Genomic DNA, 14,223 nt, shown 5'->3' with positions numbered 1-14,223 from the left:
CTGGGTGGAGTTTCTGTGCTGCGCGCTGGTTGACCCGAAGATGCAGAGCCATTTCCAGGCCAGGTGACATCATCGCCAGGAGCCTGAGACACCGGCTCTAGTCTCCTCAGGCCGCATAATCGGGTGGATTTAAGGGCAGCCTGTGATTTTGAGCGAAGTGGTTCCCAGCAGAGGCTGTGGTGCACAGCTCCTGGGGCTACATGGATCCCTCTGCAGTTTCTTCCCAGGTGGCGGATGTTGGCTTCTCCAGCACCAGCTCCTCACAGGTAAGCCTGGGGGTTCATCCCATTTACAAATCCTGTGGTTTCTAATCTATTTGTCTGTCATCTAGGGCTCCTGGGTGTTGGGTTTAGGTTGATGGTGCACCTCTTCTTAGTTTTTTTGGGTGCCTTGGTGCTTATTTTAGCTTCTCCAGTTGCTGTTTGCAGGCTAAAGCCAGACTCTGGCCCCAAGAAGAAATGTGCAGTCTGTGCAGCTAAATTGGGATCTTCTTGGAATAAACCATTATGCCACTTGTTTATTAACAGGCTGGTAAAACATTAGTCGGCCATGGCCTGTAATAAGATTTTGTCTTCAGTGAAAGAAGAATTGGTTTTCCCCTTTAACTCCTATTAGATCCCTTCTGGCAGATATAAAAAAAAAAAACTCCAGTTCAGTCCATGATGGTACCTACCTAGGCTGTCTACAGCCGGGTCCTCGCCATTGGGCAGTGTTGCGCATAGCTATGGGGTAGAGGACGTTTCTGTTGCTTTCTCTTCATCTCAGGATAAAACAGATAAGGGGATTCCAAAGCTCTCCAAGATTTATAAGAAATCGGTTTTAGCCTTTTGGGGACATGGGAGTCCTCAAGGATCCCATGGATAAGAGGGGTGCTGAGGGCTTGCATTTCGTTGCTTTTTAAAGCTGTTATTTTTTTGGTCGACCTGTCCTTGGTCCTCCAACCGATTATATTGTGTATTAAGCTTCTAACTTAAGATGATTTTTCTTGTTGCCATTACTTCAGCCTAAGAATCAGCGAGGTCAAGGTGCTGTTGATTAGAGAGCCTGTTCTTACCATTTTTGAGGATATTATAGTATCCAGGGTACCTTCACAAGGTGTTCTCTTCCTTCCATAGAGAATTACACATTATATTACTTACATTTTGTAATTCTTTATCCAGGAATAGGGAAAAGAGTTTAAGCTTGCTGGATGTCAAAAGATGTCTTTTGGTTTACCTGAAAGTAACCAAGCAGTTCAGGAAGCCAGGTGCCTTGTTTGTCTTCTTTGCTGGGGCTCACAAAAGGAGCACAGGCCTCGAAGTCTACAATAGCCAGGTGGAACAAGCAGGCTATTGCAGAATCCCACTCAATCATAAATGTTTCTCCTTCTTTTGTTATGCACATTCAACTAGGGCCTTATCTACCTTCTGGCCAGAGAGAGCTGGTGCCACTTCAGAGCAGATTTGTAAAGTGGCAACATGGTCCAGGCTCACCACATTTGTTAAGCATTATCGCTTCAACCTCTTGTCGAGTCAAGACCAAGTTTTCAATAGAAAAGTCCCCTGAATGGTGGTAACTCGATTTCTAGTAGACTTCCAGAACAGATATCCCCCCCTTCTGTTATGTGTTCTATGTTTTGCTGTACTTCTGACCTTTAGTTCTGAGTTTACTGAAACAGTGCGCTGCAGGACCACCTTTTAACTCTTGCTTCTTGTCCTGATGGGAGGAGCTGTCGGTCTCATGGGCTGTCCTGAAAGACTACTGGAAATAGTTATTGGTGAGTTTAACTCTGGTTTTCAACCAGGTGGTAGCCCAATCTTCAGGGAATGCAGTTTTCTTTTGTAATGTTCTTGCTCAGCACTCTGAAGTTGGGTCTGTTGACCCCTATTACTGTTGGGCCTGTTGGCACAGTTGTTGCCCACCTTTCCCATTCATTGGTTGGGGAACATCCCTGGTTCTATGAATATTCAGCCTTTGTCTCGGACTGTATGATTAAGATTAAAAGATTATATTATATGAAAGGAAGTACAAAAATGAAAAGACAAACAAAAAGGGACAAACAGAATAAAATGCCATAGCAGGACTCCTTTGAGGTACTGGCACAGGTATGAAAGTCCTCAAGACAACCTATGGGCCGTCATCTGCCTAGTAAAATCATCCAGAAATATAGGGTCTGAACCACAGTGTACCATAAGATTTTACAAAACAAAGTCATATCAGAAGAAAAATCAAATGCAAAAACAGGAAAAAAAAAAGTGGTCGTTGCACTCGGCTGGGCAACGGTGCACCTCAGGGGATGAACATTCTCCCCATCAGGCCCAGCTATCCAGAAATAGCACTGCAATCCATCAACTGTGTGCACAGATGATACAATGACGGTACTGGTGCAAAGAAAAACCCAGTATCAAGGTCACTGGGGACCCCAAGAGGAACTAAGCTCTATGAACTAAATAAATAAGGGACTTAATTTGTTTACAGGCAGGATCAGCTCCTCCAGCCTGTTCAAACAGGTAAACCATTCCTTCACACTAGAAGGCAACGTGTCCATCCATTGTACCGGGACGCATAACCGTGCATTAATCCTATGGATCAGCAGGGATTTTTTTGTATGATTGCACCAAAAAGACCGAATGGTGGATCAGGTATTGGCTGGACACAAAGTTTATTGCCATTCCTGTCACTTAATGTCATGCACCTTGGTCCAAAAAGGGATCAGTCCGGGGCAGGTCCACCAAATGTGGAGAAACATGCCTTCAGCCGTAAGGCATCTCCAGCAATGGCGGTCTGTAATCGCGGGGGAGATTTTATGTAATGGGTGCAGTACCTTGTGCCAGCGAGTATGAAATTTGTAGGCATTTTCCTGCTTATGGACATTGAGTGACCCCTTGTGCACCAATGTATTAATGCGCTCCCAGTCAGATTAAAAGAATTTTACATTTACCTGGAAATTCCATATCTTAAAGTACAGGACACAGGCCAGCCTCCTTTCTTATTATGTGGTGTTCTGCATTGCTTGTGTGGTCTGGTTTTTAAGGTTAGAATGAGTTTTTACTGATACAGATGCACTTTTTCTCTCATGGTAGTAGAAAACAGTAAGGAGTTAATTAAAGAAGTAAATTAATAAACTAGTTAGAGAAGGGTGATTTCTCCATAGCGGTGAGGGGCTCCATTACCTTAGGACACTAGCCAAACACTGAGGACTCAGAGTGGAGTAGGGTTATGGGGGTGTCCTGAAAAGCTTTGCCAGTGTCTAATCTCCTGAAGGTACAGCCTATAACCCAGCGCCTATGAATATTCAATGTGAGTACTGTACTCCAAGATATGGAATTGGAAAAGTCAATATTTCTTCTATTGTTTGCTAGCTGTCTCTGATTTACCTCTATTTCCTAATGTACGCCAAAAAACAACAACAATTTAATGGTAAATACAAAGAATCGTGTTTTAATGGTCATGCTATGAACAGTCAAATGCAGATATTTAAATTGAGCAAGCATGGAGTACATACCAGTTTGCCTAGTCAATATTTAAAATATGAAGGAATTCAAAGAAGGGAAGAAGAAAGTGGGGGAGAAAAGCGAGATGGGAGAAAGGTATACTTGAAGTAGAACTGTTGACAGTCAAACATTTACATATTCTTAACAAGAAGTAATTTAATTTTAAAGCAACCCTTAACCGAGACTACGTTGTTCATTTTGAATTGCACTCCAACACACCTCTATTGCTTCTTTACATTGCATGTCGTACATTATGCAGCATAATATGTTGCTGGACTTATTTTCTTTTGTGTTGAGGTGCATTACAGCCCAGTCCCTGCCTAGCGTAACAGGTCGCAACGCCTGCGCTGTGGGGCACTGTATTCTAGTGTAAGTGGGTCTTAAAAGTTTAAAGCCTTTATTTTAATTAGTATTTTTATTAGTAGTCAGTTTTGCTCTCCCCTGTTGATAGCGATAGGGAAGCTTGCCAGCCTTCTAAACTGTAAGCAGGCGCACAGGAGGAAGGGGAGAGTGCAGACTCAGGACTTAAATTAGTGTACTTTTTTGTTTGTCTTGAAAAGTTTGGGAGGAATTACGCCACAGTGCCTGTAGCTACACAGGCCAGTGAGGGCTTGTTTTTAAGCTTAAATATTTTTTTATTATACTTTAATGTCCAAAGCCTGACCACATATCTATTTTAAGCTATATTATTAGCATTAAGCCATCAAAATCAGCTTAACAAAATAGTATGTTTTTCAGTGAAAAATGTTGAGGTTGACATTGCTGAATATTTATTTTTATTATTTTTACCCTTATCGCTGTTGTCTGTTATCCTTATTGTGCTTGCTGTAGAACATGCATTTATTCTGTTACATGCTGCAATTTAGAAATAAATCTAATGCATGTTTTTTTTTGTGATTTGGTTTTAAGGCCCTTACCACACATAGTTAATGGAAAGAAACAATTCAATGCAACAGGAAATCCAGTGTTCGCTAGAGATCTCTTGGTATTCGCTGACCGCAAAGAAGAGTGTCAAAAAGGTTATGTAGCACTTTTTACTGCATTATGTCATAGTATTGAAAAATGTTTGTCATTTGTTTTGGAGGTCTGTGAGTTCTCTACTCATATTTATAGTTTGTACTTGATAAATACATATAAAATATTAAATAATTAAAAACCTTCAATAATATCAATCACTATAAAGAACTGTGTCAAAAATTCTATTGTTCACATAAATGATATGTGCAATCCAAGGAATAAAGTCGCTTTTGGATCTCAGATAGCAATATCAGTAAAGTTCTCCACTTAAAACTCCGTCCAAAAGTGCGATTTGTTCAACAAGGTATCTGCAAAATTGAACTCGGCAAAGTTCCACCGGATACCCCAAAAGATAATAAATTCACCTTTCAGTTTTGACAGCTTTAATAAATAAGTCAGTCCAAAAGCGCAAGTGCAAATTCTTCTTTAACCCTTTCACTGCCAGGTGGACCTACATCACTGCTTCAAGCTGGCCAAGTGTGTAAGCCGTACAGACCTCATTTTTCCTTCTACTATAAGCTCATGGTCACTTCAGTGATCATGTGACCAGCAAACCCGATTTCCTGCAGCTACCCTCTAGAAGCTGGCTTCCCTCCTCTGCCACTTCCGCTGGGTTCAGGTGCTGCAGGGGCTTCGAGGGGATTAAAACATGCCCTACCCATCACTCCCCGCAATGGCCCCCGCATCTCTGATCCTCCACCTACAGCTGCTGACTGGCATTCAGCTCCAGCTAACTGACATGCTGGAGGGGGGGAGGGCTTTGCGGCGGTGGGTGAGATTGGGGCTGGGGGGACTTGGTAGACATCTGTTTACCAGCCCCTCCCTTTACTACAATTGACACAGGCAGCGATCACTACAGATCTCTCCTGTGTCCACTGAAAACAATTTAGAGGAATGGTGCGCTCATTCCACAATACTGTGACAATAAATATGAATAATATATGCGTGAACAACCAAAAAGTGATATGCGATAAATACCGAATAATTATTTGTGATTGTCCCACATCATAATAAATTTTAAATTAGAATCCCTCTTTAAACTTTGCGCTTCATTAAGTACCTCCTCATGGGAAAACTTCAGTGATGAAGACCACCAGGTGAATTGCCTGCTCACCTTAGGAAGCGACCCCACTGGGGTCTGATCATGCCTTTTAGCTGGTATATCTTTGGTGTTCCTGGCGGGAAATGCCACTGTATTTGGTCTCTTTAAATCTCCTTTGATGAAAAGGGCAGACTAATTCTCTGGAGTGGCAGGGCCCTATTGGTATTGAAGCGTTACTTCAATTAAGCCTTGTGTATGTCAAGCCTTTGTACGGTACCATGAAAGTCCACAATAGCCTTAGTCCACTATTTTTCTAATTACCTAGTGTACTATCTTGAGCCAGTGGTGTGCCCAAGTGCAGCAGTACTACTCACTCTTCCTCTTCTCCCAGGCATCGAAGGAGATTTAAACAGACCAAACGCAGTGGCATTTCCCTGCCAGTAAACCAAAGATATTAATGTTTTTATCTGCTAATAATAATGATAGTGCATCTTTAGCAAAAATATTGTTTTGATAAACATTTGTGCAAATATCATTGTGCCCTAAAAATCAGTAGCGCCTTCTTTTTATTCTACTGGTCATATGCTTTCAGAAATTTTATGGGGGGGGGGGGCTTTTACAAACTCTGAAAGCTATAAGTGAAAAATGAAAACCTCCAGATTTTTTGAGAAATTTGATTATTTATAGTCCTTTGTCCTTTAAATTTTCACCATTTCGCAAAAAAGTGCAATTTAAAATTTACAAATATTTCTTTATTAAATCCATACAGGTTAAGCTTTTATATTTAAAAGGAATTTAGCAGGAATTTACTAAAATTAGCTGTGTATCTGCTAATAATGATTTTAGTGTATTTTTAGCGAAAATATTGCTAAACATATTGGTAAACATTTGCGCAGATATTGTGGGGACTTAAAAATCAGTAGCACCTTCTTTTTATTTTACTTGTCCTATGCGTTCAGAAAATATGTTTTGGGGCTCTTTCACAAACTCTGAAAGCTGTAAGTGAGAAATGAAAAGATTTTTAGAGAAATTTGGATGTTTACATTTTTGTGTACGTTCGATTTTCACCATTTCGCAAAAGGTGAAATTTAAAATTTACAAATATTTGTTGTTTATTAACTCCGTATAGGTTAGCTTTTATATTTAGTAAGAATTTTGTAAAATTTGCTTTGTTTTTATCTGCCAATAATGATTTTAGTGTATTTTTAGCGAAAATATTGTTTTGATAAACATTTGCACAAATATCATTGTTCCCTAAACATCAGTAGCACCTTATTTTTATTCTACTGGTCATGTAGTTTTACAAAATATATGGTTTGGGGGGGTGTCTTTTACAGACTCTGAAAAGTGCAAGGGAAAAATAAAAAACAATGGAAATTTTGCAAAAATGGTCCAGCCAGCTAAGTTTAAAAGTGGAGCACAGGGTCTGGCAGCAAAAAGTTAAATTCTAGGAAATCTGGGTATCCGAAGTACACAAACACACTCTGCCATAAAGTGCATAAAAAAGTAATTAGCTCACTGAGCAAACCATCTTTATTGCCACCTTAAAGTGAATGTAAACACCCCAAAAAACATTTCAATTAAGACTCATACCTGGTACAGCAGAGCATGTCATGTCATCTGTACCCAGTCTTGCCAGGAAGAGTTAATCCAGCTCTGAGCAATCCTCTTATCTTTTTTTCCCCCTTGCTGTGACTGACAGGTGATTCCCTTATCTCATGCACAAGCATGAGAGAGGCATTCTATGTACTTCACTACCCCCCTCCTTTCCTCTCCACACAGCTCTCTCGAATCCACATTGCAGTAGGCTGTGTATGTGCACATGTGCAGGAGTGACATGGGCCTTGAGCGCGCTCAGCTTCAGAACGTGCTCTGCCACTCCTGTGCGCGCACTTTAGTCTCCCCTGGCGCGAGGTTCGTCCTTGCGACACTGTCTTGCCAAGGGAAGTGAAGAGGTGGGCAGGGAGTCTGCTGACGTTACGACTCCACCGACCGAGCGCCGATCAACAGACCCGCCCACAGAATCCGACATTTTTTAGGACTCAAAACAGACCGCGGAGACATTTGGCAGGTAAGGATACATGCAGGAGGCATGTATATCCTTATAGATACACTATGGCAATACTTTAGAAAGCATGAGAGTGGGTTTACATCCACTTTAAGATTATTTGTGTTGTGATAGTTTAACTGACAATTGCTTGGTCAAGCAAAACTGTACCCAACTGATTTTTTTTTTTTGAGACCGAGCATTATGTTGATGGTATTTAATTAGTTTAGTGCCACAAATCAGTGCTGCCTATCAGTGTCACCTACCAGTGCCCATCAGTGCAGCCTATCAGCGCACGAATCCAATTTCTCCATCGATGAAGGAGAAAAATTACCTGTTTGCAAAATTTTATAACAAACTAACAACTTTTTTGTTTTTTGTTTTTTTTTCAAAATTTTTGGTCTTTTTTGTTTTAGCAAAAAAGAAAAACACCAGTGATTATGAAATAACACCAAAAGAAAGCTCTATTTGTGTGAAAAAAAATTATAAAAATTGAATTTGGGTACAGTGTTGCATGACCGCACAATTGTCATTCAAAGTGCGACAGCGCTAAAAAAGGAAAATTGGCCTGGGCAGGAAGGGGGTTTAAGTGCCCAGTAAGCAAGTGGTTAATCAAACAGTACAGGACACAGGCTTGCAATGCATAGACCCTGGATTATAGGTTGGTACCTTCAGGTGATTGGACATCAATGGCAAAGCTTTTGAGGGCATGCCGCCTTGACATTCCCCTATAACCCTACCAAACCCGTGAATCCTCCGTTTTTGCATGTTTCCTAAGGTGATAGACCTTTTTTTTCTTGTGGAAAATTCACTTAGTGATTGTAAACCCTTACATAAACCCAATAAAGTGAATGGCTTCAGGTGATACATAGAAATTAAACAAATCCTCCTAAATAAGTTGTATCTGTTTTTCTGCAGTCTTCTCTTCTCTACATCCATTCAAATTGCAGAATTTATAAAGCTTGTCTGAGCATTCAGAAAAAGGGGCGGAGAGCTGAAGTTGCACTCTGCAGAGCTCAGTGAGGAGAGCTCTGTTAGCTGACCGGAGAGAATGGACACCCCACCCCCCTCCCCCCCCACACACACACACACACACAGCTTGCAGGAACACAGCTGAGGTTGTCAATCAGCTGGAGGTCCCTTCCCTGTGACCTTTTTTCTCTTGGTTGTTAGAAGTGATTTCATGCTGAGAAACAGCAGCAGACAGAAATAACACTTAGTGCTCTTAATTGAAACAAGCAGACACTATAGAGGGATATGCCTTGTTAATTAGGTCATAGTTTTACAACCACTTTAACTAGTTTTTTACTTTACTTTGGCTGCTTCAATCAACCCTTCAATCAACAATTCATTGTCTTCTAATACAACAATAGGAGTAGTGCATGTTGACCGGTGCAACCTTGGTAAAACCCTGGCAGCTGTGCCTGAACCCCACAGCCTCTAATGTTGCCTTGGCACTTGGTGCAACGTGTGTAGTTAGCTACAGGGTACTATACAGGGCCATGGTCCTCCCCTATGGAACCTATACCCTGAAGACTCCTTCGGGGGTATGCCCACCATGATGGGTGAAGTCTGGGCCCTATATATGGATAGGTAAGACATGGTCATCCTGTTTACATGACTGTTAATGTAGCCCCACAGCAATTTAAGATATAATATCTCCGTTACTTGCTTTACACTGTTTGCTTGAAATGTATTCACTTACAGTTTAAACTTTTCAAACTTTGTGCTAAAATTCCACCTCTCAGCGATTTGTCTCTGGTGGAGGACCAGATGTTATATTACACCACAGTTCACCACCACCTACACCTAAAGCATATAAGGTACTTGGGCACATCCTCCCACCCTTTTGCGATAAGGCCTTTCTATAGGACAAGTTGCTGCGTACTCCTTCACAGACATGCTTGCCCTACTCCGTGAGTACCCCACAGAGGAATACCTCACTGATATCAATGGAAGGAACCACAGCAAAAACTTGCTCTGCTCAAGGTCTTCAAAACATTTCAACTTCTCAAACTGACAAAAGGATAGGGAACGGGGTAAAATTGCCCCAAGGACTTTTAAGGTGCTTAAATAATGAGGTAGATAAAGTAAAAAAGTATATATGCAGAGTCTAACCGTACAAAAGTTTATTTAATATTATTTAATACATAATCACAAAAGTTAAAAACAGGTCTCTCAATATCCATATCAGACTTTACAAAAACAGTGAGCAAAAACCGCTTATTAAATACCACTCGACATGTTTTGCTCAGTTTTTGAGCTTCATCAGGAGTTCTGGTAAATATGTGGTATACTGGGGATGAGAGAAACAGAATACATATCACATATTATGAAATTTGAGTTGATTATAAATAAAAAACACACGGATAGAATAATTACTGCATATATGAATGTCACAATTCAACCAAAAAATCACATGAAAATATTGAAATCATAATCAATTAATCCATAAGGAAAATAAATATAAGTAGAAGTCAACACAGCAATACGAAGCTGCCAACCAGTGAATAATCATAATGAAGACAGTCTTACCAAGCCAGTTGATAAATGGAGATAAAACTGGCAATGCACCAAAGCAGGACCCTATTTCATCACTGGCCTAGATCTATCTCTAGCACCCAACAGGCAGCCTTCCTGGCTAAAGCAGATTCCAGCTCTATCTTTGGCACTATCTAAGGCAGGTTTTTCTGCAACCATGTTAGATTTTCAGATAGCTAACGACTTTAATACAGCCATCGATGTCCAAGGTTCAAAAGTGAAGTGAAATGTCGCCTTTAGGGGAAATAGGCATTGAGGAGGATAAAGATGACTTGAAGACGGTGTTAGGAGGAGGCCGCTGATGATGATATAGCTTCACGAAATATACTTGCCAAAGTGGATATGTTCACTTCTACTGTGCACAAAAGTCTTGGCGTTGTCGCACTTGATTCTCCTCTAAATCTCTCTGCCCCTTTGGGTACTAAGAGACCTGCTAAGTCTAAAAAGATGTTCTCCATTCATGAACAGATAGAATGAGCAATCTACAGGTAAAAATAAGTTTTGAACACATCACCATTTTTATAGGTAAATATATTTCTAAAGGTACTGTTGACATGAAATTTTCATCACATGTCCGTAACATCCCGTGCAATCCATACATATGTGTAATAAAATGAAACAATTTCTTCTGGCAGTTGTGGCTGCAATATTTCTTGGTCTACCTGTCCTTAGCTTGGTATCAAGAGATCCCCGAATTATCCACTTCTTAATAAGTTATTGAACAGTACTGACTGGCATATTTAAAGTGGTCGTAAAGTCCAGATAATAAATAACTGCCATCCCCTCTGTTTTATCAAGATCTAAAGTACTGTGTGTTTGTTTTTTGTGGGTTTTTTTTATTCTAATCCTAAATACCTTTTCTCACAGCACCGATGTGTGGTCACATGACATTTATCTGCTCTCCTTCCCTGATCTAAGGAATGCGGAAGGAGGGGCTGATATGATCCTCCCACATCAGCCAGCCTTTAGAGGAAGGTCATGTGACTGCACATAGGTGCTGTAAAAGAAGGTATTTAGGATTAGAAGAAACGGGCACACAGTACTTTAGATCTTGATAAAAAGGAGGGGATGGCAGTTATTTATAAATAGTATTTTCAAGCCACAGGGAAGAGCAGCTGGAGGGAAGGGGCAGGAAGGAGATTGCTCTCAAACACAGGCTTTGGAACTGGCAGGCAGGAAGGGGAAGAGGGAGAGACTCTGAGCAGACAGCGGGATGACGTAGGCACGCAAACTGGGCACGGTATCATGGATCAGCACACACAGGGGGACATTGGAACAGGCAGGAGCAATCAGGTATTTTACATCATACAATGGGACAAATTACACAGCACAACACTGTGCTGTTTGACATGTTTTAACTGCTAGGACCAGCCGCCGCAGTTGTACTGCGGCAATTTGGCTTGATCCTGTGAATCGCCGTCATTGTATGTCAGCTCGTACACGGCGATTTGTGGGGGCGCGGTCCCATTGGCCAACAGGGGAGCCAATCGGGGTCCGGTTGACTCTGTGTCCGCCGGCGACCCGCGATTATTCCCCGCAGTGACAGAACGGGGATCTGCCTGTGTAAACAAGGCAAATCTCCGTTCTGAATGGGGAGATTACACAGATTCTATCTTTCTGCTATGCAGGATGACAGATCTGTGTGTTTCCCCAGTCACACAGTCCCCCATACAGTTAGAAAACACAAGCAGGGAACACATTTAACCCCTTGATTACTCCTGATGTTAACCCCTTCCCTGCCCGTGTCATTAGTACAATGCATATTTTTAGCACTGATTACTGTAATAATGTCACTGGTTCCCAAAAAAATGTCAGGTGTCTGATCTGTCCGCCATAATGTCGTAGTCCCACTAAAAGTCACTCACTGATCGCCGCACTTACTAGTAAAAATAAAATAATAATAAAAATGACATCCATACCCTATTTTGTAGACGCTATATCTTTTGCGCAAAACTGTCAATATACACTTATTATGATTTTTGCTTTTTACTAAAAATATGTAGAAGAATACATATTGGTCTAAACTGATGCAGAAATGTGTTTTTTTACATTTTTTGGGGGGGATATTTAGTATAGCAAAAAGTAAAAAATATTGGGGGGGGGGGGGGGTTTGTTCAAAGTTGTCGCTCTTTTTTTGTTTACAGCGCAAAAAATAAAAACCGCAGAGGTGATCAAATACCACCAAAAGAAAGCTCTATTTGTGGGGAAAAAAAAGACATCAATTTTGTTTGGGTACAGCGTCGCATGACCGCACAATTGTCAGTTAAAGCGGCAGTGCTGTATCGCAAAAAATGGCCTGGTCAGTAACCACCTCAATATAGGACATTTATACCCCCTTCCTGCTCAGGCCATTTTTCAGATTTTAGCGCTGTCACACTTTGAATGACAATTGTGCGGTCATGCTACACTTTAACCATGTGAAATTGTTATCATTTTCTTCACACAAATAGAGCTTTCTTTTGGTGGTATTTAATCACTCCTGGGTTTTTTATTTTTTCCTAAAAAAAAGACCAAAAATTTGGGGAAAAAAAAAAGTTTTTCTTAGTTTCTGCCAGTAAATTTTGTAAGTAAGTAATTTTTCTCCTTCACTGATTGGCACTTATGGGCACTGATTAGGTGGCACTGATGTAGAGGCACGAATATGCCGCACTTATGGGCACTGATATGTGGCACTGATGAGCACTAATCGATAGCACTGGGCACAGCTGGGCGGTACTGGTGGGCACAGATAGGTGGCACTGATGCGCAGCAGTGATGAGCATTGATGGGCAGCATTGATAGCCAGCACTGACTGGCATTACTAATGGCCACTGATTGTGGGCACATATTAGTGGCAATTGTGGGCACTGGTTGGCACTGATTGCTGGCGATCTTGATGGGCAATCATTGCTGGCACTGGGCATTTAATTGTAATCAGAGCATTGATGATCAGTGCCCTGATTACATACCTAGCTGTCCCCTGTGAGGAGATGCCGCTGATCGGCTCTCTTCTCCTTATAATCTGTCAGTGTGAGGCGAGGAGCGCCGATTACCGGCATCTCCGTGTTTACATGTGACCGGCTGTGATTGGATACAGCCGATCACATGGTTAAGGAGCCACGGCTGTTTACACAGATCGGGGTCGCGCCATGTCCTAGCAACATGGCGCGGCTCCCCCGGGGGCGCACGACAGCGGTTGTTCTGGTAGGTCATAATATGACGTCCACCCAGAACCAGAGCCGCACCACCCAGCCTGATGGTGAGCGGGTGGCAAGTGGTTAAGGGGGAAAATCTCCCGGTTTTTAGGTGGTTAAAGGAATTTTTTTTTTCTGTTTTGTTTTTTTTAGGGTTACAGTCGCTTTAAGGCTTTGGATATCTTTTTATATCCTTTCCCATCTATAAATTTTCACTACCTTGATACACAGGTCTTTTGACAGTTCTTTTCTGCTCCCCATGGCTCAGTATCTAGCCTGCTCAGTGCATCCACGTGAGAGCTAACAAACTCATTGATTATTTTTACGCAGACTAATTGCAATTTAAAAAGCCACAGATGTGGGAAATTAAAGCAGAACTCCGGGATTTTCAAAAAAATCCCCCATTGGTATAACACACACACACAAAACACTAAACAATTATTACATTTGTGAAATTTCTTACCATTTAAGAGATATGTCTGATTGAATTTTCAGGAAGTCAGCTCTGTGATTCAAAAAATGCAGCCTGTATTTTGGCAAGGAGGAGGTGTTAGAACAGTGATTGCATCATATCCTCCTCTCTCTAACTGTAATCAGTCTACATTTCCCATGAATCCTTGGAATTAGAGTGAATGTGGGAGGGTACACTAGGCTTGTACATGTAAATGTGAACAAGCCCACTTCAACATAAATCACACCCCTCATTCTGCAGCCAGCAAGCCATACATAACACACGGTATGATAGGTTACAGCCTTATAAATGCAAACCAGTGCAATGTGTCAGTGTCCACCAGTGCAGCTTAACAGGGGCCACCAGTGCCAAATGTCAGGGACCACCATGTCAGGGACCACCAGTGCCAAATGTCAGGGACCACCAGTGTAGAGTCGGGATTATTATCAGAAATCACTTGTTTGACGTCGGCAAACTGG

At 41.5% G+C, this 14,223-nt stretch overlaps 1 protein-coding gene across 1 annotated transcript in view; it reads left to right on the top strand.

Annotated features, from left to right (window-relative positions):
• SMCHD1 (structural maintenance of chromosomes flexible hinge domain containing 1) overlaps nucleotides 1-14,223 on the top strand; it is a 622,004-nt gene that overhangs the window by 546,284 nt on the left and 61,497 nt on the right. The window contains exon 43 of the mRNA XM_073631430.1: nucleotides 4,383-4,492. Within this exon, the coding sequence (XP_073487531.1) occupies nucleotides 4,383-4,492 (110 nt within the window). The remainder of the gene's footprint in view (nucleotides 1-4,382; nucleotides 4,493-14,223) is intronic.

Source organism: Aquarana catesbeiana, linkage group LG05 (genome assembly GCF_042186555.1).
Source record: "Aquarana catesbeiana isolate 2022-GZ linkage group LG05, ASM4218655v1, whole genome shotgun sequence".
NCBI lineage: Eukaryota > Metazoa > Chordata > Amphibia > Anura > Ranidae > Aquarana > Aquarana catesbeiana.
The sequence above is the reverse complement of the archived record's forward strand: the minus strand, read 5'-3'. Positions and strand labels throughout refer to the sequence as shown.